Consider the following 26,054-nt stretch of genomic DNA (forward strand, 5'->3'; position numbering starts at 1 on the left):
ATAGCCGAGATGGAGAAGTTAAAATAGGTCTGATCATACAATTATTCACAAGTAAAACGTCTAAATTATGGTTTATTCCCTTAGGGGAAGGCAGGACATTGACTGATGCGGTGACGTGTTTAAAATTCCTCAGTGCTGAATGTGCCGTTTTGTAGCTTTGTAGCACAATAGGCAGAGGTTAAACCTGGCCAAGGGTCTGTCGGTGTTTAGAATGGGACTGATCCAGCAGTCTGGCCTGTAAAGAAAGACCCTTGTTTATTTGAGATTCACACAGATGTGTCCCAACAGCAACAGTGAGCGTGTGCCCTAATGAAAAAAACTGCCTAAACCAGCATAGGCTGGTGACAAGACTTCACTGTGTTTTCTCTGGTGACCAGCCTTCATTATGTTTTCGCTGGAGACCAGCCTTCACCTGCAAAACCAGCATCAAGTCACATAATTATTATTCTTTCCTTTATTTAACGGAGTCACCATTTTCAGAAGGGAGCCCTGCCCGATACAATTCACAAGATAACATCAAATCTAAATCAGATATAGTGCAAACACAAACTAATATATAGCACAACACTGGCTTGCAAAGTGATGGCTAATTCCTATTTGAATCTAACCTGAGTGGAAATATTCAACAATTGGAACATTTATTCACCGACAATCTACAATCAGAATGATTATTCTTCCTCTGTGGGTTTTATGGCGGACTACAACCCAAAAAGGTGTATTGCCACCACCAACTGGATGGGTTGAAAAAACAAAACAAGGGAAAAAGAAAACCCATACGTGATAGGGAAACTAACTTAATCCACCCAAATAAAAATAGTACATTGAAAAAAAACGAACCTAAACTCACACTTCTTCCTTCTTTCAAATCTCCATATCTCCCTTCTCAGGCTCTAGGGCCTGAGAAGGTGGTATGGCTTGTGACAATATTCCATGTAACTCCTCCGCTGAGAAATCTTTCAGTCCCAGGAACCGCTCCGCCCCATCCACAGTGATATCCATCTTCCTGGACCTTCTCTCCACCTTGGCAGTGCCATTAATCAGTATAGCTATAAAGGCCACAAAGTCCACCTTCTTAACCTTTAAAATGTCTCGGCTTCTCCCTTCTGCAAACACTTGAAACATGATCAAAAACTTTAGAATGATCACACTGTATTGGTCTTAGGATAAATGCTCTGAATCTGTAATTTATATACCCCAACTGCACTTGAGTAGGGAGAGACTCCATATCAAAAAACAAAAGAACAGATAGACTTTTCTTCATTCACCACATTCACTTTTTCTTCATTCACCACACGATTCATCCAACTTGCATCAATCACTCCAGGAATATTTTTCATTTCTTCAACATCAACTTGAAAATAAAGGAGAGCCGCACACTCTAGGAGCTCAGATGCAAAAATATTTAATTACCAACGTTTCGACAGGCAAGCTGTCTTCATCAGGGTACAATCACAGACACTGCGGGATGACTCGTTTATATATAGTGTCAAGACACACAGGTGTCTGTAATCATTGGCCATGATTACAGACACCTGTGTGTCTTGACACTATATATAAACGAGTCATCCCGCAGTGTCTGTGATTGTACCCTGATGAAGACAGCTTGCCTGTCGAAACGTTGGTAATTAAATATTTTTGCATCTGAGCTCCTAGAGTGTGCGGCTCTCCTTTATTTTCTAGTTTTCTACTCCGCTAGCCAGCACCTCGCCTACATAGGTGTGCGTTTCTTTTTTCTTCTAGATTCAACATCAACTTCCCACGAGATGCCAGATATAATTCCCTTGATGGGTGCTCTGTTTCAAAGAGACACACACACAACACTTCAAACGTATCGAATCGAGTGAGACGCAACACACGTTCCTTCTGATCCGCAGAAGCACAAAATATCTAAACAAGCCCGCCTCTCGTGATCCTCACAGCCTTCACTTTACCCAGCACTCTCTCCACCAGTTTGGATAGCTCAAATGGATTCTTTAGGATTGGTAATCCGATCAGCTGCTCCTCATTAAAAAAAATACTCCTACAAGATACGAAGGGATATTGTACACTACTTTTCTCTGTTTTCCATTCTTTTAGACAATATTCTAATTCACCTTGATTCTACCACCATTAGATTCAGAATCTACTTCATCATCCTCTTCCACCATCTTTCTCCCGACGAGAACAACTGCGCTCAAATTCCTCTAGCGCGTTCAAAGAAACCACTGGCAAGTCGCAATCACAATGATTGCCAGGGTTAGACAGATAAATTAATGAGACTAGCTAAACCATCTAAACTGGAAAAACCATTTCAGTAACGGATGCAACTAACAGATTGGATTAGTTTAGAAAAATGTATGTTATCTATCTTTTTGTAGCATAAGATATATTAATTGATTAATGAGTCAATTACTGTGCATGCCAAAACATAGATATTGACACAAACAATTCTAAAAATCAAACTTCAATAGAGCATGCTGAGAAATACGATAATAATGGACGTGGTTTTGCAGACCAGTTTGACCAGACCATGCTGGACAAGCATACACTCAGCATACAAAAAAATTAACAAAAATAAAAGGTTCTTGAGGGGTGAGGGTCAGGGGTGAGGGTGATATTTGTAACAATTTTTTATTTGCATTTCAGTAAAGGTTCTTTACTGCTTTGATGGTTGTGAAGAACCATCCTGTGCTTTCCCTCTCCTCTGTGTTTTCCTTTTATACAATAAAATGCTACACTGTTAAAACATTCCTGTATTTTTAGGGTATACTGAATTTGTACAGCTGAATTCAGGTGTTATTTCTGTAAAAGGCAGTATGCTGCTGAATGCTGGTTACTTGAAACTATACCTCATTTAGGATTTGAATTCACAACCTCTTGGTTGTTAATGTCCTGAATGTCATCCTACGCCACCAGCTCTGTGGGCATGACAGAGATTGGCCACAGATTTAATGGTAAAAATACATTTCTACACTGCTAAAAGTTGCCCAGAATCAAGTCAATAATTGTCAAATTATCTGACAACACCAACACCAACATAAAAAATTGCAGTGCTCAGGGACACTTGATGTAAAGCGTTCTTAATGTGGGCCTTGGTCATAATAACCAGCTGAGACTAGTAGGAGTGTATCGCTCTCCTTCTGCTCCCTCGTGTGCGTAACAATTTATCTGAATTGTCTAAGTCTGGTAAATCTGAACTATTTATTATGGGCAATTTTAATGTTGATTGGAGGAAGCCAGTGAACATGGCCGAAAATCTATTTTTAGACCCTATCCGGCATGCCGCTAGCGATATTTGCTCTAAACTAAATCTGTCTCAGCTGAGCCAACACGGCTGAATCCTAAATATCCATCGAAATCTACCCTGACTGATCTTATGTTGACAAATACGTTGCTAGTGGGGTTTTCCCAACTGAATTTTACTGCCCAGTTGTCTGTGTCAGCGATGTGAAAATGCATAAATCTAAGCCTTATGTCATCACTAAGAGGAACTTTAGTGAACAAGCTTTTTTACATGACCTTTATATTGATTATATCTCAGCTATCCCTGAATGTGATTTAGCTTTAAGATTTTTTTGTAATGTCTTCAATACTATTGTAGATAATCATGCCCCCTTCAAAACACATTATTCCATCTCCAGGCTTCCATGTCTAGCCAAGATTCTCAGAACGTTGGTAAATAAGCAACTTCGCTTTTTTATTATCTTCATTTTTTATATCAATCAATCTGGGCTTAGGCCAGGGCACAGCATTATCACAGCAACCATATTGGTTGTTAATGATATTTTCAATGCTTTAGATGATAAAATGAATTGTGGTGCCTTGTTTGTAGACCTGTCAAAAGCGTTTGAAACTGTTGATCATGATATTTTATTGAACTATTTGTCCTCGATTGGCCTGGGCTCTTACATCTGCTCTTGTTTTCATGATTATCTTAGTAGATTAAAAAACATGAGCTGGAGCACACCCAGAAAGATGTGTGTGGAGGTGCTGACTAACGGCGAATAAACTATCAAAATAAAGAAAGTTGCACACTCCATATATAAATTCCCAGCAATTTAATGGGTATTTACCAACGTTTCGGCATCATTGACCCCGAGGAAGGCACAGTGATGCTGAAACGTTGGTAAATACCCATTAAATTGCTGGGAGTTTATATATATGAGTGTGCGACTTTCTTTATTTTGATAGTTCATGGTTATCTTAGTGACAGAACTCAGGCCATCGTGATTGATGGGGTTAAGTCTGAATTTGTTGAAATACATAAAGATGTTCCGCAGGTGTCTATACTAAGACCTGTTTTTTTTTCAATATTTATGTACATGCTATTGGTCAATCTGTTGAAAAAAAATATTTAACATACAGTGGGGAGAACAAGTATTTGATACACTGCCGATTTTGCAGGTTTTCCTACTTACAAAGCATGTAGAGGTCTGTAATTTTTATCATAGGTACACTTCAACTGTGAGAGACGGATACTAAAACAAAAATCCAGAAAATCACATTGTATGATTTTTAAGTAATTAATTAGCATTTTATTGCATGACAAGTATTTGATCACCTACCAACCAGTAAGAATTCCGGCTCTCACAGACCTGTTAGTTTTTCTTTAAGAAGCCCTCCTGTTCTCCAATATTTACCTGTATTAAATGCACCTGTTTGAACTCGTTACCTGTATAAAAGACACCTGTCCACACACTCAATCAAACAGACTCCAACCTCTCCACAATGGCCAAGACCAGAGAGCTGTGTAAGGGCATCAGAAATAAAATTGTAGACCTGCACAAGGCTGGGATGGGCTACAGGACAATAGGCAAGCAGCTTGGTGAGAAGGCAACAACTGTTGGCGCAATTATTAGAAAATGGAAGAAGTTCAAGATGACGGTCAATCACCCTTGGTCTGGGGCTCCATGCAAGATCTCACCTCGTGGGGCATCAATGATCATGAGGAAGGTGAGGGATCAGCCCAGAACTACACGGCAGGACCTGGTCAATGGCCTGAAGAGAGCTGGGACCAAAGTCTCAAAGAAAACCATTAGTAACACACTACGCCGTCATGGATTAAAATCCTGCAGCGCACGCAAGGTCCCCCTGCTCAAGCCAGCACATGTCCAGGCCCGTCTGAAGTTTGCCAATGACCATCTGGATGATCCAGAGGAGGAATGGGAGAAGGTCATGTGGTCTGATGAGACAAAAATAGAGCTTTTTGGTCTAAACTCCACTCGCCGTGTTTGGAGGAAGAAGAAGGATGAGTACAACCCCAAGAACACCATCCCAACCGTGAAGCATGGAGGTGGAAACATCATTCTTTGGGGATGCTTTTCTGCAAAGGGGACAGGACGACTGCATCGTATTGAGGGGAGGATGTATGGGGCCATGTATCGCGAGATCTTGGCCAACAACCTCCTTCCCTCAGTAAGAGCATTGAAGATGGGTCGTGGCTGGGTCTTCCAGCATGACAACGACCCGAAACACACAGCCAGGGCAACTAAGGAGTGGCTCCGTAAGAAGCATCTCAAGATCCTGGAGTGGCCTATCCAGTCTCCAGACCTGAACCCAATAGAAAATCTTTGGAGGGAGCTGAAAGTCCGTATTGCCCAGTGACAGCCCCAAAACCTGAAGGATCTGAAGAAGGTCTGTATGGAGGAGTGGGCCAAAATCCCCGCTGCAGTGTGTGCAAACCTGGTCAAGAACTACAGGAAACGTATGATCTCTGTAATTGCAAACAAAGGTTTCTGTACCAAATATTAAGTTCTGCTTTTCTGATGTATCAAATACTTATGTCATGCAATAAAATGCAAATTAATTACATAAAAATCATACAATGTGATTTTCTGGATTTTTGTTTTAGATTCCGTCTCTCACAGTTGAAGTGTACCTATGATAAAAATTACAGACCTCTACATGCTTTGTAAGTAGGAAAACCTGCAAAATCGGCAGTATATCAAATACTCCTTCCCCCCTCTGTATATGTGGATGATACTATTACGTAAACAAGTGCTGACCTGGCTGGCTACAGTCCGATTTTGCAGTTGTGCAGGAAACCTTTACTGATTTAAAAATTGTGCTTAATACGGGCAAAACTAAATACATGTTGTTTTCAAGTTCTTGTAAGATTGTCTCAGATGGATTACATCTTCGCTCTTTGGATGGTTCTATAATTTGGATGGTTCTATAAATAACAAGTGCCTGCGTTCAAATACCTTGGTATTTGGATTGATAGTGATTTAAAAGTTTAAAAAACATAAAATGAGGTTGTTAAGAAACAGATCATGTCTCTCTCTAGTCAGCAGGAAGCAGATTGTGCAGTCAACCTATCTACCTGTTTTTGATTATCGTGATACTATTTATCAAAGTGCAGCTGCATCTACTCTAAAATCTCTGGAAGCCGTTTTTCATAGCGCCCTTCGTTTTATCACAGGAGACAGTTTTATGGCTGGACCACTTTGAAGTCACATTGATCACATCATTACGCTTTTTTTGTTTACAAATCTCTGCTCCACAAGCTTCCGAGTTACCTAACTTCACTGTTAAGATTTAAAATTACACGTTATCAAACCACATCACATGGTTGGTTAACTCTGGAGACTCCTTTGGTGTCTACAGAGTTAGGATATTCAGCTTTTAGTTTTCATACTCCACATGTTTGGGATGACCTCCACAATACATTTAGAATAGATGGGTGTGACCCTAGGACAGTTCAGTCAATGAACAGAGTCTTTTTTATAATGAAGAATGTGTTTGTTTTAGTTGACTGTGTTTTGTGTATATTTATGTTTGTCTGTGCAATATGTGTTGTGCTGTATTTGATACATTTTATATTGTATTTTTTAAGTATTTTATGAAATTGTATATGCAGGGCTCCCTTGTAAAAGAGACACTGGTCTCAATGGTAATTCCTTGATTAAATAAAGGTAAATAAATGCTTTGGAGATTTAAACTTGCAAGCTTTTGGGCGGATGTGCATGAATGTTTCAGCAGTGCCACCAGGTAATCTTTATTACCAAGAACATATAGTATATCCACAAAATCTCAAAATTAGGGTACAGTGTTGTTCCCTAGGGTACATAAAGGTCAAAGGTACACACAAGGTACCTTCAGATGGTATTGGTCAGTTCCTTTTAGGGTACATGTGCAGATAATGTAGCATAAATGGTAAATTTTTCTACCCAATATTTTGAATATACGGTAAAATTATCACTGTGTTTTGAAATGTACACTAACATTCAAATGTTTGGGGTCACTTAGAAATGTTCTTGTTTTTGAAAGAAAAGCACATTTTTGGTCCATTAAAATAACATCAAATTGATCAGAAATACAGTGTAGACATTGTTAATGTTGTAAATGACTACTGTAGCTGGAAACGGCAGATTTTTTATGGGATATCTACAGTACATCGGGGTCCCGCTAGCGGGACAACTTCCGGTGAAACTGGAGAGCGCATAATTCAAATAAATTCTAATATTTATATTAGATTTTAAACATTTAGGTACACATACAGTTTACATACACTTAGGTAGGAGTCATTAAAACTCATTTTTCAACCACTCCACAAATTTCTTGTTAACAAACTATAGTTTTGGCAAGTCGGTTAGGACATTACTTTGTGCTTCACACAAGTAATTTTTCCAACAATTGTTTACAGACAGATTATTTCACTTATAATTCACTGTATCACAATTCCAGTGGGTCAGACATTTACATACACTAAGTTGACTGTGCCTTTAAACAGCTTGGAAAATTCCAGAAAATGATGTCACGGCTTTAGAAGCTTCTGATAGACAAATTGACATCATTTGAGTCAATTGGAGGTGTATCTGTGGATGTATTTCAAGGCCTACCTTCAAACTCAGTGCCTCTGTGCTTGACATCATGGGAAAATCAAAAAAATATTAGCCAAGACCTCAGAAAACAAATTGTAGACCTCCACAAGTCTGGTTCATCCTTGGGAGCAATTTCCAAACGCCTGAAGGTGCCACGTTCATCTGTACAAACAATAGTACGCAAGTATAAACACCATGGGACCACGCAGCTGTCATACCGCTCAGAAAGGAGACGTCTGTCTCCTAGAGATGAACGTAATTTGGTGCAAAAAGTGCAAATCAATCCCAGAACAACAGCAAAGGACCTTGTGAAGATGCTGGAGGAAACAGGTACAAAAGTATCTATATCCACAGTAAAACAAGTCCTATATCGACATAACCTGAAAGGCAGCTTAGCAAGGAAGATGCCACTGCTCCAAAACCGCCATAAAAAAAGCCAGACTACGGTTTGCAACTGCACATGGGGACAAAGATCGTACTTTTTGGAGAAATGTCCTCTGGTCTGATGAAACAAAAATAGAACTGTTTGGACATAATGACCATCGTTATGTTTGGAGAAAAGGGGGAGGCTTGCAAGCCAAAGAACACCATCCCAACCGTGAAGCACAGGGGTGGCAGCATCATGTTGTGGAGTTGCTCTGCTGCAGGAGGGACTGGCGCACACCACAAAATAAATGGCATCATGAGGGAGGAAAATTATGTGGATACATTGAAGCAACATCTCAAGACATCCGTCAGGAAGTTAAAGTTTGGTCGCAAATGGGTCTTACAAATGAACAATGACCCCAAGCATACTTCCAAAGTTGTAGCAAAATGGCTTAAGGACAACAAAGTCAAGGTATTGGAGTGGCCATCACAAAGCCCTGACCTCAATCCCATAGAAAATTTGTGGGCAGAACTGAAAAAGCATGTGCGAGCAAGGAGGCCTACAAACCTGAGTCAGTTATACCAGCTCTGTCAGGAGGAATGGGCCAAAATTCACCCATCTCATTGTGGGAAGCTTGTGGAAGGCTACCTGAAACATTTGACCCAAGTTTAAATTGTTTAAGGCAATGCTGCCAAATATTAATTGAGTGTATGTAAACTTCTGACCCACTGGGAATGCGATGAAAGAAATAAAAGCTGAAATAAATCATTCTCTCTACTATTATTCTGACCTTTCACATTCTTAAAATAAATTGGTGATTCTAACTGACCTAAGACAGGGAATTGTTACTCGGATTAAATGTCAGGAATTGTGAAAAACTGAGTTTAAATGTACTTTGCTAAGGTGTATGTAAACTTCCGACTTCAACTGTAAGTGTCTTATATCGGCTGAAAGTTTAAATTCTTGTTAGTCTAACTGAACTGTCCGATTTACAGTAGCTATTACAGCAAAAACATGCCAATGCACCCAACATCAAAATATTTTTCCACCGGCACAGGTTTCGTACATACACATATAAAGATTAAATATCCCTTCCATTAAAAATCTGCCGTTTCCAGCTACAATAGTCATATACAACATTAACAATGTCTACACCATATTTCTGATCAATTTGATGTTATTTAAATGGACCAAAAATGTGCTTTTATTTCAAAAACAAGGACATTTCTAAGTGACCACAAACTTTTGAACGGTAGTGTATGTGTGTATGCATCTTTGTGTGTACGAGTGTGTGTGTCAGAAAGAGAGAGTGAGAGTGTGTGTGCACATTTGTGTATGTGTGCACATTTGTGTGTGTAGGACTGTGTGTGTGTGTGTGCGCACATGTGTGCTTGCATCTGTGTGTGTGCGCATCTGATTGTGTATGTGCAGGGGAGAACATGGGGAGCAGGTGCACTACCTCACATATAAATATGCTCTAATCCCCCAGTCTCAGACCCAGTCTCCCAGAAGAACAGAGTGCTCTGGGTGACTCACCCGGTCCAGAGAGAGAGAGAGACGCAACAGAGTGTCTTCCAACTAATACAAACATTGCTGTAAAATACCTATAAAAAAATGCAGAATGTCATGCTTATAAGACTTACAGATTTGGAGGAGTCCTTGTCAACCTTGGCCTCTGTCTCCCATAGGTGATGACCATCTATAGAAGGGAGAGTAGAGAAGAGTGAGGGTGATCATGTGGGAAAATAATTTGTGAGAAATGTACCAGTATTCAGACTTCCACAAATGAGTAACCACCAAAAATAGCTAGACTAATGAGATCCCTGCTGTTAACAGTGTGATTATTAGCTCTGTCTGACATCAGTAATCTATAAAACAGCTCCAACAGAACCAAGGTTATCACCAACATCAGTTGAGTCTGATGATGAGCTCATATCTTCAGTCTCAGTCTAGGCTAACCCACTCGGGCCGAGGGGGCCGATCTGATGCAACTCTGAGACCCGATCCATAGGCCATACCAAAGGGATGAGTGACGTCTTTGGTCGATGAGAGAAACCCTGACTTCATTCCTTTGTGGAATCCCAAACGGAATGACCAATTGTGACTCGCGGGCTTGTTAATGAAGTTAAAAATCCGGGGTTCCTATAACCAGTGGGCTGTGAATAACTGAAAAGTGAAGCCTTGGCATAGTCTCCCTCCCTAAGCCACCGTCAGTCTTTTCAAATAGCTCATTTTTAAATATCGGTCCTTTTGTCATGCTCATTAAAGTATTATTAAATGTTTTATTTGTTTTATATTCTGTTAATACACTTTAACTTTGAACTTGTCGTAACAAACTGGCTACCCATCAGGCAATAAAATAGGGCATCACAGCTGTTGAAAACAATGGCCCTAAAAAATATCCTATTTTGCTATTCTTCTATGAGACATCAGCAAAAAGTAATTTTCACACAGTTTATAAGAAAAAGGGTAAGCACTGCACTATTTTCTCTTACACCAATGACTCGTTAACAAAGCCTGAAATAGAAATTAAATCACATAAAAAATGTCCTTGGTGAGAATGAAACTTTCTACGAAGTGCCTTGCTAACAATTCTGACCATTCTTAAAGCTGAGATCTGTGAAACAGCGTCACAGGCCGCCACCCCACCACCATTGTTATTGTTTTTATTGCTGAGTTGAGGAGTGTCATTTAAAACCTGCAGCGTACTGCGGCACTGCTTGCATGGTGCCGCAGAATTCTATGGCAAGTTATTTAAGTGCCAACCACTGGTACCATTAATGCTAGTTAGTGCTAGTTTGACCACCAGAGGCCCTTTTTGAGAAGCATTTGATAGCCTTCAATAGTGGCTGTACTACAGAATTTAAAACCTTTTTTTGTAAGAACATAGTATATGGGATGATTTTAAGAAATGTTGCTTAATTAATTTGATTAATATTATAGTGTTTCTATAAAAATATAAATAAAAACCCTCTGGGTTTCCGTTAGGATGGAACGGAAAATATGGCGCTGTACAACATGACGGTCGGGAGTAGGCTACAGTACTGGGCTATTTAGCTAAAGTATCCCCGTATCGTACGGGCACGAAGGAGACCGGGGTTCAATTCACCGACGGGGAGGAAGGAGTAGGCTGTCCTTGTAAATAAGAATTTGTTCTAAACTGACTTGCCTAGTTAAATAAAGTTTACACTAAGAGCATAACATTTCTACACCCTAATTGTAGTCTAACCAATACCCAAACGGAGATTCAGTGAAAATAACAATCTCATTGATTTATCAAGACCAGTCCCTATGCTTGTCTCAGAGCAGTGTAAAACAGTGCTAAAATAGTTGTAGGCTATTGCTTCAAATCCTATTGCTTCTAACTTCAATTTGCTCTTTAAATAAATAAGACTTACACCACTAAATTTTACCCCCTTTTTCTCCCCAATTTTCGTGGTATCCAATCGCTAGTAATTACTATCTTGTCTCATCGCTACAACTCCCGTACGGGCTCGGGAGAGACGAAGGTCGAAAGCCATGCGTCCTCCGAAGCACAACCCAACCAAGCCGCACTTCTTAACACAGCGCGCCTCCAACCCGGAAGCCAGCCGCACCAATGTGTCGGAGGAAACACCGTGCACCCGCCCCCCTTGGTTAGCGCGCACTGCGCCCGGCCCGCCACAGGTGTCGATGGAGCGCAAGGATATCCCTACCGGCCAAACCCTCCCTAACTCGGACGACGCTAGGCCAATTGTGCGTCGCCCCACGGACCTCCCGGTCGCGGCCGGCTGCGACAGAGCCTGGGCGCGAACCCAGAGACTCTGGTGGCACAGCTAGCGCTGCGATGCAGTGCCCTAGACCACTGTGCCACCCAGGAGGCCCCACACCACTTTTAACAGCACATCATTCAACACTAGTGAGACTCATGTCGCCTACGGTAGGCCTACAGTAAATCGAAAAATATGATGTGACTCTCCGACAATAATTACATATAGAGGATTGGAGGATATTTCTGTAATTCAGTGACATTTATTCCTATAGTAATTAGTTATGGATCCATAACTAAATAAACGTTGGCATTTTGAAAGAGTATTTTTATCACTATTTTATTAACGAAAGCATAAAGATGCCATTATTAGTTACATTGTTTTAGTTTGAACGTGCAGACTGGCACTAAGAACAGTGGGAACGTTTCCCTAGTCAGCGCCAAGGGGGGGGTCCACCCCCCTTCCTTCTCCTCCCTTCCCCATGGGCTAGGTCTGTCTTCTGTGCGAGGCTCTGCGGCACATCCCGTGCCCCCTGCCCTTGTGCCTTGAACCTCGTGTGCTTTCAGTGGATACAGCTGGAGAACTGCATTGTGCGCCACTCGGGAGCCATGACCAATATGACCTGTTAATAATATGACAATATCCAACAGGCTTTTATATAGTTCTAAATGAATAATATTTTTGAGATTATTTAATTTTCAAATAACGTAAAATGAGTGAGAAAAAGGTCATTCTTGAACATGGGGTGAGACATTGTTACTAATTTATAAACAAAGCCGGTTTGTTATTTAGAATCACTTATTTCTGTTTTTAGAGGGAGAGAAACCAAAAACCTACAGTCATCTCATGGGTCTCCCAGTCGAGGCCGGCACGGGTATTGAACCAGCATCTGTAGCAACACGGTTTGCACTGCTATGCTGTGTATTAGACCGTTGAACCACTCAGGTGCCATACAACATGACCGGTCGGGAGTGGGCTACAGCTCTACAGTAAGAGCAAAATAATCCTAACAAAATAAAATAATAGAAACCTTAGTGTAACAACAGTTTTAGTAAGTAATACTGAAGTCGTGCACAATTATCAGGTTCTATTTAGGTTTATAATCGCAAAACTTTCAGTGGAACAACCACTGAACATATTGTGCTCTTCTATTGCATGTGCAATGTGTTCGTTGCTTGCTGTAACTTTTGTTGTTGTTGTAATATTGCAAACGGACGTGGCAGTTTTATCATTAAGGATTGCAGCTTTCTTTAACATCACATATAGAAGCACTCTTGATTAGGTCTATATTACGACAGGTTATCTTGAAGGCTGTCTGGTCTTATGAATTGAGACTGAGACTGAGAGGTAGACACAAACACAGGCTGGGAAGAAGACAGCCCATTGCAGACAAGGCACCCTTGGTCTGGGTCTGCTAGGGCTGTGATGTGGCAGAGGAAGAGACTGAAGCTGACACTGATGCCCAATGCCTCCCATTATATCTGGAGACTAGAGGCAGGAGGGAACCTCTCCGGCTCCATCTCCACTCACTCGCTCTATCTCTCTCTGGGAACCACTCCAAAATGGAAACCTTAGAAGGCTACGTCAACCCGCCACCAGAGATTAAAAAAAACTATTTCAGAACTCCCCGTCTCCCCCCGTCTCCCCTTTTCTAATTTCTTTCTTTTCTTCACTTGCTCTCTCTTTCACTCACTCTCTCAATTTTTTTTCACTGGCCACACATTCATGCAGAGACAAAACATTAAATTGAGCAATTTGTTGTTGCCCATCTGCCAGGAAATGTTTCTACAGAGCATCACATGTACCTTTACTTTGATGGCGAGAGGTGTTGTGCAGAGTGTACTGAGGAACTGATAACCACAGAATGTTCCATTCCATTGGGCCTTAACAACATCTGCACAATTCCTCTCACCATCAAAACCCTTGGCAACAGTGCCAACCAGACCAGACCACTCCCTCTCCTCAACAAACCCAGAACCTCTCACAACTCCCCCAACCCTTTTTCTTGGCTTGATTCCAACATTGCCAAAGTTAGATGACCAGTCGACAACACTCTCTCTAGTTGTGGTCTACAGGAGTAATTACCTTTCATAAGGCAGACATAACACAGGGTAGCCAATAGACACAGCACTGGTGGTGTACTACACTGTTACGGCAGCCAGAGTTGGGTCAGAATAAAGTAGTATACAATACAGATATTTGTTATGCAGAGTTTATAAAGGGAATCAAACAGCTCCTTGTGCTCTTTAATTGGGGTGGGGTGGAGTAAAACTCTAGTGTCCAAAGCCAAACAGCGGGGTGGCGTATACCCAAAGCCCTCATAACGTACTGTAAATATACACACATGCGCTATCCAGGCCCATGTGGAATGGTGAAAGGGAGCCCTTGTCCTTGGTCTGATGACTGTAAGTTCTTCCTCCCACCGCTACCCCCAGAACACGTGGATTGTGGGTATTGCATGCAAGCGTACTGTCTCAGGGAAGGGCAGAAATTGAGGCAAGCCATCTATTCAAACTGAATCAATCAATGGCTGATGGGGGGACACTGTATTTGCTAAAGTGAAGTTCACAACTCAATAGAACACAGTTTTGAATCCTACATCTGCATCTCAGCACAGCACACCGTCTGTCTTCTAAACACAGCAAAAAAAGAAACGTCCTCTCACTGTCAACTGCGTTTATTTTCAGCAAACTTAACATGTGAAAATATTTGTATGAACATAACAAGATTCAACAACTGAGACATAAACTGAACAAGTTCCACAGACATGTGACTAACAGAAATTGAATAATGTGTCCATGAACAAAGCCGTTCAAACTTAAAAATAACAGTCACTATCAGGTGTGGCCACCAGCTGCATTAAGTACTGCAGTGCATCTCCTCCTCATAGACTGCACCAGATTTGCCAGATACCCGCCATGTTGTGGAGTCAACAAAAGTCAGAAATAGCATTATAAATATTCAGTTACCTTTGATGATCTTCATCGGAATGCACTCCCAGGAATCCCAATTCCACAATAAATGTTTGTTTTGTTCGATAAAGTCCATCATTTATGTCCAAATACCTCCTTTTTGTTCGTGCATTTAGTCCAGTAATCTAAATGCACAAGGCGCGAGCACTTGTGTCCAATTGTCCAATTGAAAAGTCAAAAAAGTTATATTACAGTTCGTAGAAACATGTCAAACGATGTATAGAATCAATCTTTAGGATGTTTTTATCATAAATCTTCAATGATATTCCAACCGGACAATTCCTTTGTCTTTAGAAATTAAAATGAACGGAGCTCGCGCATAACTAAACTCAAGGCATTCTGCCAGACCCCTGATTCAAACAGCTCTTATTCGCTCCCCCTTCACAGTAGAAGCCTGAAACAAAGTTCTAAAGACTGTTGACATCTAGTGGAAGCCTTAGGAAGTGCAATCGGACCAAATTTACACTGTATATTGGATAGGCAATCACTCGAAAAACTACAAACCTCAGATTTTCCACTTCCTGGTTGGATTTTTCTCAGGTTTTCACCTGCCATATGAGTTATGTTATACTCACAGACATCATTCAAACATTTTTATAAACTTCAGAGTGTTTTCTATCCAAATATATTAATGATATGCATATCTTAGCTTCTGGTCCTGAGTAGCAGGCAGTTTACTTTGGGCACACTTTTCAACCGGACGTGAAAATAGCGTCCCCAAGCCATAAGACCGACAATTCCACAAGTGCATGTTCATTAATTGTTTATGGTTCATTGAACAAGAATGGGAAACAGTGTTTAAACCCTTTACAATAAAGATCTGTGAAGTTATTTGGATTTTACGAATTATCTTTGAAAAACAGGGTCCTGAAAAAGGGAAGTTTCTTTTTTTGCTGAGTTTACATTACAATATATCACTTTACACTCTGTGCCATCATCAGTTCTCTGGTTTTCCTCAAATATGTTTTTATGAACAGTACGCTGTAATTTATAAAACATAAACTCCCTGTTTATGTGCACGTAATTGATTTGTTTATGAAACCAGCCACAGTTCTCTGAAGTGTCGAGGCCGGCCAAACTGCTGAACGGTTTCAAAGTGGAAGTCATTATTTTGTAAATGCAATGAATTGGATCCAGAAGCACTGACCAGTCATGTAACACAGAGTAGAGCACCCCTCCCACAGCTAACCGTTACTTGGAGAAAGACCCCTAAACCGCTAACCAAAAAAAATACAATTAATCTCTGTCGAAAGAAACACTATTCACTCCACTTTCATCCTCCTCAGGCACTTTCAGATGGTTATCTATCATTTTCTTGGGTAATTCCACCACCTGGCAAGCTTCTTGAAGTTTGATAATTCTCACAAAATTCTATTTGGAGGTCCTCAATCATACTGTAGACATAATAGACACCTCTGGCCAAGAACACCCAGGCCTGTGTAGGTTTGTTGCCGTTCCAGGGCAGATCTGTACAGTACCTGGTTGGACTGACTCTCCTCATTGGCTCTGACTCATAGGGAGACGGTGAGCTTTGGGTCATGGGTCACAAAGTAGTCGGTCGGTTCATGCAGGGGAAACTGGTGAAACTGGAGGCGTGTGGGTCTCTGACTCTGACACAGTGACAAATTATCCATGGTTACTTCTAGCCTGCCTAGAGTAGACCAGGCAGCCAGCCAGTCCCAGATGTGAAAGCACTCTTTTTATAAGGGACTTTCTCTCCACGTCTCTTTCCTGCTAGGAGGATACCCTCAAATCTCCTTTGCTCTCACTCTCTCTCAGCCTTAACTCATGGTGGCTGGGAAATAATGTGCAGACACAGACACACACCATGCAGATACTCTTACAGTAATGTGAACACAAGCACACAACTTGACACACAACTCCACATGCTTAAAAAATAGGTTTCACCATTTTGAAAAGGGTAACATTCTGCATGACTTATAGTTCTCATTAAAATGTCAGAAGTGCAAATGAATCTGGTGACTAACCTTAACCTATCAATCTTGGTCTGGAGATCCAAATCCAAACAAAAGCAATCTCAATTTTTCACACCTTTACATAATGTTGTGTTTTGAGTCAACAAACTTCAGCCGCCAACATCAATTTGAAAACAAATTCAGGGGCAAAACCTTGAGAAAGTGACGGCTAAGCGATTCATAATTTCTCTAAGCGGTACTGAGGTTTATCAAAGAGCCCATCTCTGGGCAGGCTGAGGCTGGAGAGAATGGAAAGCAAGGTCAGATTGAGGCAGTTTCACATTACAGCCTGATGTCTGGGAGATCTAAGGGCTGTAGTGTAATCTTCTATAAGGATCTCCATGCTCTACACCAGCGGTATTCAAACTTTTTCAGCGGGGACCCCATTTTTTCCCTAAGAATTTATTGTGACCCCACCCCACCCCAAATCTAATGGCACAACCTTAAAATCAGTCAAACAAATAACCTTAAATTCATTTAATTTGTATCTCTTATTAACAAATGAATACACATTTACTCAATAAAATGTTATTTGTCAAATTATCTTTCTCAAAAATGTTTGTATATTGTCCCATACCATAATCGGTACTCCTCATTTTTTGTTTCCTCTCCCCCCAAAATAAAAAATATATAATTTCATTGGCGACCCCACAGCAGTTCCCCCACGAATGCCAACATTGAACACCACTGCTCTACACTGTAACCACGGGTGACAACTGCATTGATGTTATCTCTGCTCCCTCTAACTGTGCGGCAACAGACTGGACAGGAGCTCTGAGGCAGGACTGTGTCGTCATAATGAGCTGCTGCTTATGGGGCTGGACTGGTTCTGAGAAGCAGGTGAATGTCAGTGTACCTCACTACAGGGACACAGGGATTCCTCCTGTATGAAGATATTTTTTGGGGGGGGGGTGAGGCTATGGTGACCAGTGAACTGAGATAAGGCGGGGCTTTATCTAGCAAAGACTTATAGATGACCTGGAGATGACCTATATATTTGTCGTTTGGCGACGAATATATAGTGAGGGCCAGCCAACGAGAGCATACAGGTCGCACTGGTGGGTAGTATATGGGGCTTTGGTGACAAAACGGATGGCACGGTGATAGACTACATCCAGTTTGCTGAGTAGAGTGTTGAAGGCTATGAGTCACTGAGTACAACACTCTCTTACCCCTGTGTACACACACACACACGGATGTGTGCACCACACATGCGTACTGACACACACAAAGTTATATACACACACGACCTATACGATATAGGCTAGTTATTCTCTAGAGTAGGAGCCTCAAAAATCTGGGAGTTGTTTTTTGGAATATTCATAGGAAACTTTTCCATTGGTAAAATGGGTAAACCCTCTGTGGCAACAGAATCCCCTATTCAGGATTTATGAGAAGGATTGTTAAACCGTTTTTAGACCTCGGCCTTGGCATGGACAAAACAATAATAAAAAAACATTCCAATTAAAGATGCACTAGGCAGAAATTGCTCCGTCGTTTCTTAAGGCTGGCTTAAGGGTGTTTCCATGGGAGCATCAACGCCACCCCAGAGGCTGTGCTAGGACCTAAAGACAGTCTTCTTAGCTTCAACAGATCTGAGGGGGCTACTGATCTTCTTCAAACTGACACAAATTAAAAAAAATATATATATTTTTACATTTAACTAGGCACGTCAGTTAAGAACAAATTCTTATTTATAATGACGGCCTACCCCGAACAAAGCAGGACGACAATGGGCCAAGTTGTGTGCCGCCCTATGGGACTCCCAAACACGGACAGATTTGATGCAGCCTGGATTCGAACCAGGGACTGCAGTGACACCTCTTGGACTGAGATGCAGTGTCTTAGACCGCTGCGCCACACAAAACTATAAACCAAAAAGAGAGTTATCTAGAATTCTGGGCAAGGTAAATATTGAAAATATTTAAAATTTCACATACATAAATTAATAGCAATAGAGATTAGGAGAAATCAAGAGATGTAGAAAGATATATAGCAAAGCTTTCACACAATCTCACACTACTATTGTATGATAATGGGGATGATAATGGGGCTCGAGCCCCCATCCAACAAACCTAGAATTCCTCTCCTCACATAATGGCAACAGGTTCCCCTCTGCTCTGAGTGACTCATGAGCCATATGATCAGATGTGTTTACATTGCACAACCTTGGCCCAAACCATACCTCACGTTGCCTTTCTAAAGCTAATCAAGGAAATTGCTGTTAGTAAACCCTAAGCATCAACATCTGGGAGCAGTCCCTCCCTCCCTCCTTCCTAACAGAGGGCTTAGAGAGAAGAGAGGAAACAAATACTGAACTGTGAGGGACAGCACAGCAGCCTACATGGCACATAGTGCATTTGTGATCCATTCCTATTCTGAACAGGCAATGGAAACTTCTGCAAATGTAAATCTGCTGGGTTAAAAATACAGCGCATTAATGTGCACCACATGTGGCACTCTGGCAGGATGGGGGATATTTTGATGGCGGGGGAAGAGAGAGGGAGTAGCCCTGGGGTTTCTCAAACCCAGAGGGGGAAAGAGGGAGAGAAAGTTAGAGCACAAACACACACATGAGTGCTAGCACACACACACGTGCGCACGCACAAACACACACACACACACACTCGTGTTCCTATCCTTGTGGGGATCAAAACAATTGATTCAAAATCCTATTTTCCCTAACACCTAACCCTTAACCTAAATCCTAATTCTAGCTCTAACTGTAATTGTAAACCTAAATCTAACCCCAAAGCCTAAAATAACCTTTTTCCTTGTTTTACTATCCTTGTGAGGACTTCTGGGCCCCACAAGGATAGTAAAACCAAACACACACACACACACACACACACACACGTAGACACATACGCACATAAATATGCACACTAAGCCACACATATCTGCATCCAGCTCCAGCTCCTACCTTGGGCTTTCTCCATGAACACCACTTTGGAATCGTGCTGGAAGTTGTGTCCGCTGAGGAGCATCTTCTCTCCCCCAGCAGCAGGGCACGTCTGCAGGGTCTGCTTATCCACTAGGGGCAACTCCTGGGCTGATCTCTGGGCTGCAGGAGGGGGACAGCACTGTCTTCACTACAGAATCATTACAAACCCACTCCCCCTTCAGCCCCGAGTATCCAGACAAAGTCATTTTCACAAGCTTGACAACTCTTAAAGAATCCTCACCACAAACAATGCCAAGAGCCATTAGCTCTAGAGACATATTATTCCTCTGACCTAACGGTGAGGGAATGGATCCATTTAGTATTTGTTATTGTATAATTTTCTCAAATTATTGTTTTTACAAATATCATACGAAGGCCATCACCTCCTGGTTAACTTCAACCGCCGTAAAGTGTGTGATATTCTTTAATAAAACTCAGATATTTACAAATAAAAAATTGATCTGGCAAAGAATGTGTCCGACAATTACCCTTGACAATGAAAAAAAGAGGCTTGGTCAATAACAGTTTTGTGGCAGTGTATCAGCGACCAACAATGGTCTATTCTTAAGAGCTGAGATCATGGTTTAACCACATTTCTCATTTACCTCATAGCACTTGATCTTTGTGATGTGATTCCAGCTAGAAACCCATTAGATTAGCAGATCTGCTCAGATTTCTATCTAGCGCTTTGGTGCTTAATGGTGCAACGTGTGCTTATCTACCAAAGTCAAAATGATCTGCCATGTTAAACCACCCCCACCCCCAGGCCTGATAGTGAAGGTGTACTCACAGCACTCCATGGGGTTGGATGCAGCCTGCAGGGACAATGTTCTTCCTGTGGGCTGGTTGATGTGAACCCGGAACACCATCCTCACACGTGTGTTTTTACGCCCGATGTCTGTCTCGCCCTTCCGCAGCTCGATGTCCGAGTTGCGAAGTTTCAGGATGCCGGAGCAGTCAATTCTACATTAAACAGATAGAAAATAAACTTAGTTAGACCTTTAGAGAGGCTCATAGATAAACACATTCGATAGACACCATCGTTATTGAGATCTCAAATCGTTATCCCTGTGACAGTTACCACATACATAGACAGTCAGCTTATTAAGTTCCCTCCGGCACCAGAAAGGGATTTCAGTATAGAATGACTCGATAGTCATCAGACAACAGTATTTCAGCAGAAGATTATCACACGTATCCTCAATGAAAGGTTTCCTGTGTACTCAGCAACTACTGCTTTCAGGTCTAATCCCAACCATCCAGCAACTCAAATGCTGTGAATGTTAATAGTTTCATAAATAGCTTTTAAAAGGACCAAAAGAGAACACCCATGGGATACTGGTCTAACCTTGATCCCTCTACGGCTCTACCAGCCAACCTATTGGCTGTAACTATGCTTTTTACGGAGTCTTCATCAGACACTTTATAAATATCTAATTTCTCCACCCCTCCCATCTATGCTGTGCACTCACTTCTAACATTTCAGACTTTTATGGCATTAGCCTTTCCAACCAAAGTTTTTCCATGGCTGTGCTCCTCGACGCTGCATTCCTTATAATGGAGTTAATGTAAACTGTTTCACTAACTGAACACTCCCAAACTTTCTTTGTCAGACACTGTGGGATGCGCCGCTGGTGAGGCAATCAGGTGTTGAGGCTAAGGATTCCCAGCTGGTCAGCCTTCCCTTCAGGCTTTTGTCAAAAGTAGTGCACTATATAGGGACTAGGATGCCATTTGGGACACAGATGAAGTCTCAGTCAACTGTGCCAAGGGATCAACACAATGCAAATCTCAGGAGAAAAAGAGTGTTTGGCTTTTGAGTGTATTCGCTCATTGGTAACAAAAACATTGGAAGAGGGCTGTCACATGTTGAATGGATCTCTAATCGAGTCAAATTAAGTTGTCAGCATTGGTGCCTTACACACACGCACACACACTATCCAGCTGGGACTGATCAGCCGTCATGGACAAAACTCTACAGATGTTCACTCATCATTTGAGTTGCTTGAGGAGGAGCTTAAATGTCTAACTGACTGATAGGCACAACAAAAAAACAGACAAAGGCTAAAGAAACACACACACACACACACACAGTACTCACATGGCGCGCATGTTGTTCTCGGGCAGCAGTGGAATCTCCAGCACCTTGGTGTTAGACTGCAGGGTCTCATGGCTGGGGGTGGAGACAGTCTTGCCAGTGATGCGGTGGACCTGGTAGAAGGCATGGGGCCGCAGGAGACGGTCGTCTGCCGTGCCAATGAATAGCTGCAAGATCAGGGGCTCGGTCTCCATGTAGCCGTGGAGCTGGAAGGAAGACATATAATTACATTTAAAAAAATGTATTGCCAATCAACAATGGTTGATAGGAATTTGTTCCTCCAGTACTTATGTCTAATCAAAAACAAAGTATCACACACACACACAACTCGACAACCCGTTAAAAAACCCAGAAATACCTTTCAAACACAGTTGACATTTTTCTGAGGAATCTTTATCCAAGGCCAACAGCCCATACACATATTTCCTCCATTAATATCAGTTCCTGTCTGTATTGATGGGCTGAGGCACAGAATGATCCTACAGTAAGTATCTCCATCCCCAGGGTCCCACCAGCTGAGACAAACAACCAGTGTACTAAAGGTTACGCATACGTCTCAAATGGAATCCTATTCCCTACATAGTGCACTTATTTTGATCAGAGCCCTTTTAGGCTCCCGAGTGGCACAGTGGTCTAAAGCATTGCATCTCAGTGCTAGAGGCGTCACTACAGGCCCTGTTTCGATCCCGAGCTGTATCACAACCGGCCGTGATCGGGAGTCCCATAGGGCGGTGCACAATTGGCCTAGTGTTGTCCGGGTTTGGCCAGGGTAGGCAGTCATTGTAAATAAGAATTAGTTCTTAACTGACTTGCCTAGGTAAATAAAGGTTACATAAAATAAAAAAGTAGTGCACTACTGTATATAGGGAATAGAGGGTTACTTTTATTTATGTAATTATTTATTAATTTCATTGTTTTCTTTATTTTATTTAAATGTATTTAAAACAGAGAACCCCATGGAGACCAAGGCCTGTTTTTCAAAGGAGCCCTGCAATTACACCGCAATAAAAGCATACAATATTTACAAGCAATTTAAGAGGGGAAAAACTATTTATATTAAAATCCCATTCAGTGCTTTCAGAAACACCTCTGGACTTTTTCCACATTTAGTTTTGTTACAGCCTGAATGTAAAATTGATTACATTGACATGTGTCACTGGCCTACACACAATACCCAATAATATCAAAGCGGAATTATGTTTTAAGAAATTTTAACAAATAATAAAAAATGAAAAGCTGACATGGCATGAGTCAATAAGCCCACAAAAGTCATCCTTTTGAGCATGGTGAAGTTATAAATTACACTTTGAATGGTGTATCAATACAGCCAGTCACTACAAAGATACTAATCAAAATCAAATCACATTTTATTCGTCACATGTGGCAAATACAACAAGTGTAGACCTTACAGTGAAATGCTTACTTACAAGCCCTTAACCAACAATGCATTTTTTTAAAGTACGAAATAAAAGTAACAAATAAAGAGCAGCAGTAAAATAACAATAGCGAGGCTATATACAGGGGGTACAAGTACAGAGTCAAAGTGCGGGGGCACTGGTTAGTTGAGGTAATTGAGGTGAGTAGCAGCAGCGTAAAGGGGGGGAGGGGGGACAATGCAAATAGTCTGGGGTAGCCATTTTATTAGATGTTCAGGAGTCTTATGGCTTGGGGGTAGAAGCTGTTTAGAAGCCTCTTGGTCCTAGACTGCTGCTCCGGTACCGCTTGCCTTGCGGTAGTAGAGAGAACAGTCTATGACTGGGGTGGCTGGAGTCTTTGACAATTTTTAGGTCCTTCCTCTGACACAGTCTGGTATAGAGGTCCTGGAAGGCAGGAAGCTTGGCCCCGGAGATGTAATGGGCCGTACGCATTACCCTCAGTACTGCCTTGCGGTCGGACGGCCGAGCAGTTACCGTACCAGGATGGGATGCAACCCGTCAGGATGTGCTCGATGGTGCAGCTGTAGAACCTTTTGAGGATCTGAGGACCCACGCCAAATCTTTTCGGTCTCCTGAGGGGAAATAGGTTTTGTCGTGCCCTCTTCGCGACTGTCTTGGTCGGCTTGGACCATGTTAGTTTGTTGGTGATGTGGACGCCAAAGAACTTGAAGCTCTCAACCTGCTCCCCTATAGCCCCGTCAATGATAATGGGGGCGTGCTCGGTCCTCCTTTTCCTGTTGTGCACAATCATCTCCTTTGTCTTGATCACGTTGAGGGAGAGGTTGTTGTCCCCTCCTCCCTATAGGCTGTCTCGTCATTGTCGGTGATCAGGCCTACCACTGTTGTGTCATCGGCAAACTTGATGGTGTTGGAGTCGTGCCTGGCTATGCAGTCATGAGTGAACAGGGAGTACAGGAGGGGACTGAGCACGCACCAGAGGGGGCCCCGTGTTGAGGATCAGCACGGCGGATGTGTTGTTACCTACCCTTGCCCCCTGGGGGCGGCCCGTCAGGAAGTCCAGGATCCAGCTGCAGAGGGAGGTGTTTAGTCCAGGGTCCTTAGCTTAGTGATGAGCTTTGAGGGCACTATGGTGTTGAACGCTGAGCTGTGGTCAATGAATAGCATTCTCACATAGGTGTCCCTTTTGTCCAGGTGTGAAAGGGCAGTGTGGAGCGCAATAGAGATTGCATCATCTGTGGATCGGTTTGGGCGGTACACAAATTGTAGTGGCTCTAGGGTATCCGGGATGATGCTGTTGATGTGAGCCATGACAAGCCTTTCAAAGCACTTCATTGCTACAGACGTGAGTGCTATAGGTCGGTCGTCATTTAGGCAGGTTACCTTAGTGTTCTTGGGCACATGGACTATGGTAGTCTGCTTGAAATATGTTGGTATTACAGACTCAGACAGGGAGAGGTTGAAAAGGACATTGAAGACACTTGCCAGTTGGTCAGCTCATGCTTGGAGTACACGTCCTAGAAATCTGTCTGACCCTGCGGCCTTGTGAATGTTGACCTGTTTAAAGGTCTTACTCACATCGGCTGCGGAGAGCGTGATCACACAGTTGTCCGGAACAGCTGATGCTCTCATGCATGTTTGTGTTACTAGCCTCAAAGCGAGCATAGAAGTAATGTAGCTCGTCTGGTAGGCTTGTGTCACTGGGCAGCTCACGGCTGTGCTTCCCTTTGTAGTCTGTAATTGTTTGCAAGCCCTGCCACATCCGACGAGGGTCGGAGCTGGTGTAGTACATGTTCAATCTTAGTCCTGTATTGACTTTGTGTCTCTTTGATGGTTCGTCAGAGGGCATAGCGGGATTTCTTATAAGCTTCTGGGTTAGAGTCCCGCTTATTGAAAGTGGCAGCTCTACCCTTTAGATCAGTGCGGATGTAGCCTGTAACTCATGGCTTCTGGTTGGGGAATGTGTGTACAGTCACTGTGGGGACAACATCATCGATGCAATTATTGATGAAGCCAGTGACTTATGTGGTGTACTCCTCAATGCCATCAGAAGATTCCCGGAACATATTCCAGTGTGTGCTAGCAAAACAGTCCTGTAGCGTAGCATCTGCTTCATCTGACCACTTTTTTATTGACCGAGTCACTGGTGCTTCCTGTTTTAATTTTTGCTTGTAAGCAGAAATCAGGATAGAATTAGGGTTAGATTTGCCAAATGGAGAGCTTTGTAGGCGTCTCTGTGTGTGGAGTAAAGGTGGTCTAGAGTTTTTTCCCCCCTCTGGTTGCACATTTAACATTCCGATTGAAATTAGGTGAAACAGATGTTTCCCTGCATTAAAGTCCCCAGCCACTAGGAGCGCCACCTCTGGATGAGTGTTTTCCTATTTGCTTATGGCAGTATACAGCTCATTGAGTGCGGCCTTAGTGCCAGCATTGGTCTGTGGTGGTATGTAGACAGCTACGAAAAATACAGATGAAAACTCTCTAGGTAGATACAGTATCTCACAAGCTGTAGACCACACTATCTCAGACGAGCAAAACATCAAGACTTCCTTAGATATCATGCACCAGCTGTTTACCGATATTCATAGAACACTACCACTTGTCTTACCAGAGGCTGCTGTTCTGCCGATACAGTGTGTAACCGGCCAGCAGTATGTTATTAAATGTCCTCGTTCAACCAAGACTAGGTGAAACATAAGATATTACAGTTTTTAATGTCCCGTTGGTAGGATATATGTGCTTTTAGTTTGTC

General features: G+C 42.1%; 1 protein-coding gene across 1 annotated transcript in view; it reads right to left on the reverse strand.

The window, feature by feature from the left end:
* Positions 1 to 26,054, reverse strand: part of LOC120026743 (nuclear factor of activated T-cells, cytoplasmic 1-like) — a 48,844-nt gene that overhangs the window by 8,870 nt on the left and 13,920 nt on the right. The window contains exons 4-7 of the mRNA XM_038971465.1: positions 21,912 to 22,114; positions 20,601 to 20,773; positions 19,790 to 19,930; positions 9,813 to 9,868 (exon numbers count right to left, since the gene is read on the reverse strand). Of these exons, the coding sequence (XP_038827393.1) occupies positions 9,813 to 9,868; positions 19,790 to 19,930; positions 20,601 to 20,773; positions 21,912 to 22,114 (573 nt within the window). The remainder of the gene's footprint in view (positions 1 to 9,812; positions 9,869 to 19,789; positions 19,931 to 20,600; positions 20,774 to 21,911; positions 22,115 to 26,054) is intronic.

The sequence above is a fragment of the Salvelinus namaycush genome, chromosome 32, assembly GCF_016432855.1.
Source record: "Salvelinus namaycush isolate Seneca chromosome 32, SaNama_1.0, whole genome shotgun sequence".
In the NCBI taxonomy this organism is placed as follows: domain Eukaryota; kingdom Metazoa; phylum Chordata; class Actinopteri; order Salmoniformes; family Salmonidae; genus Salvelinus; species Salvelinus namaycush.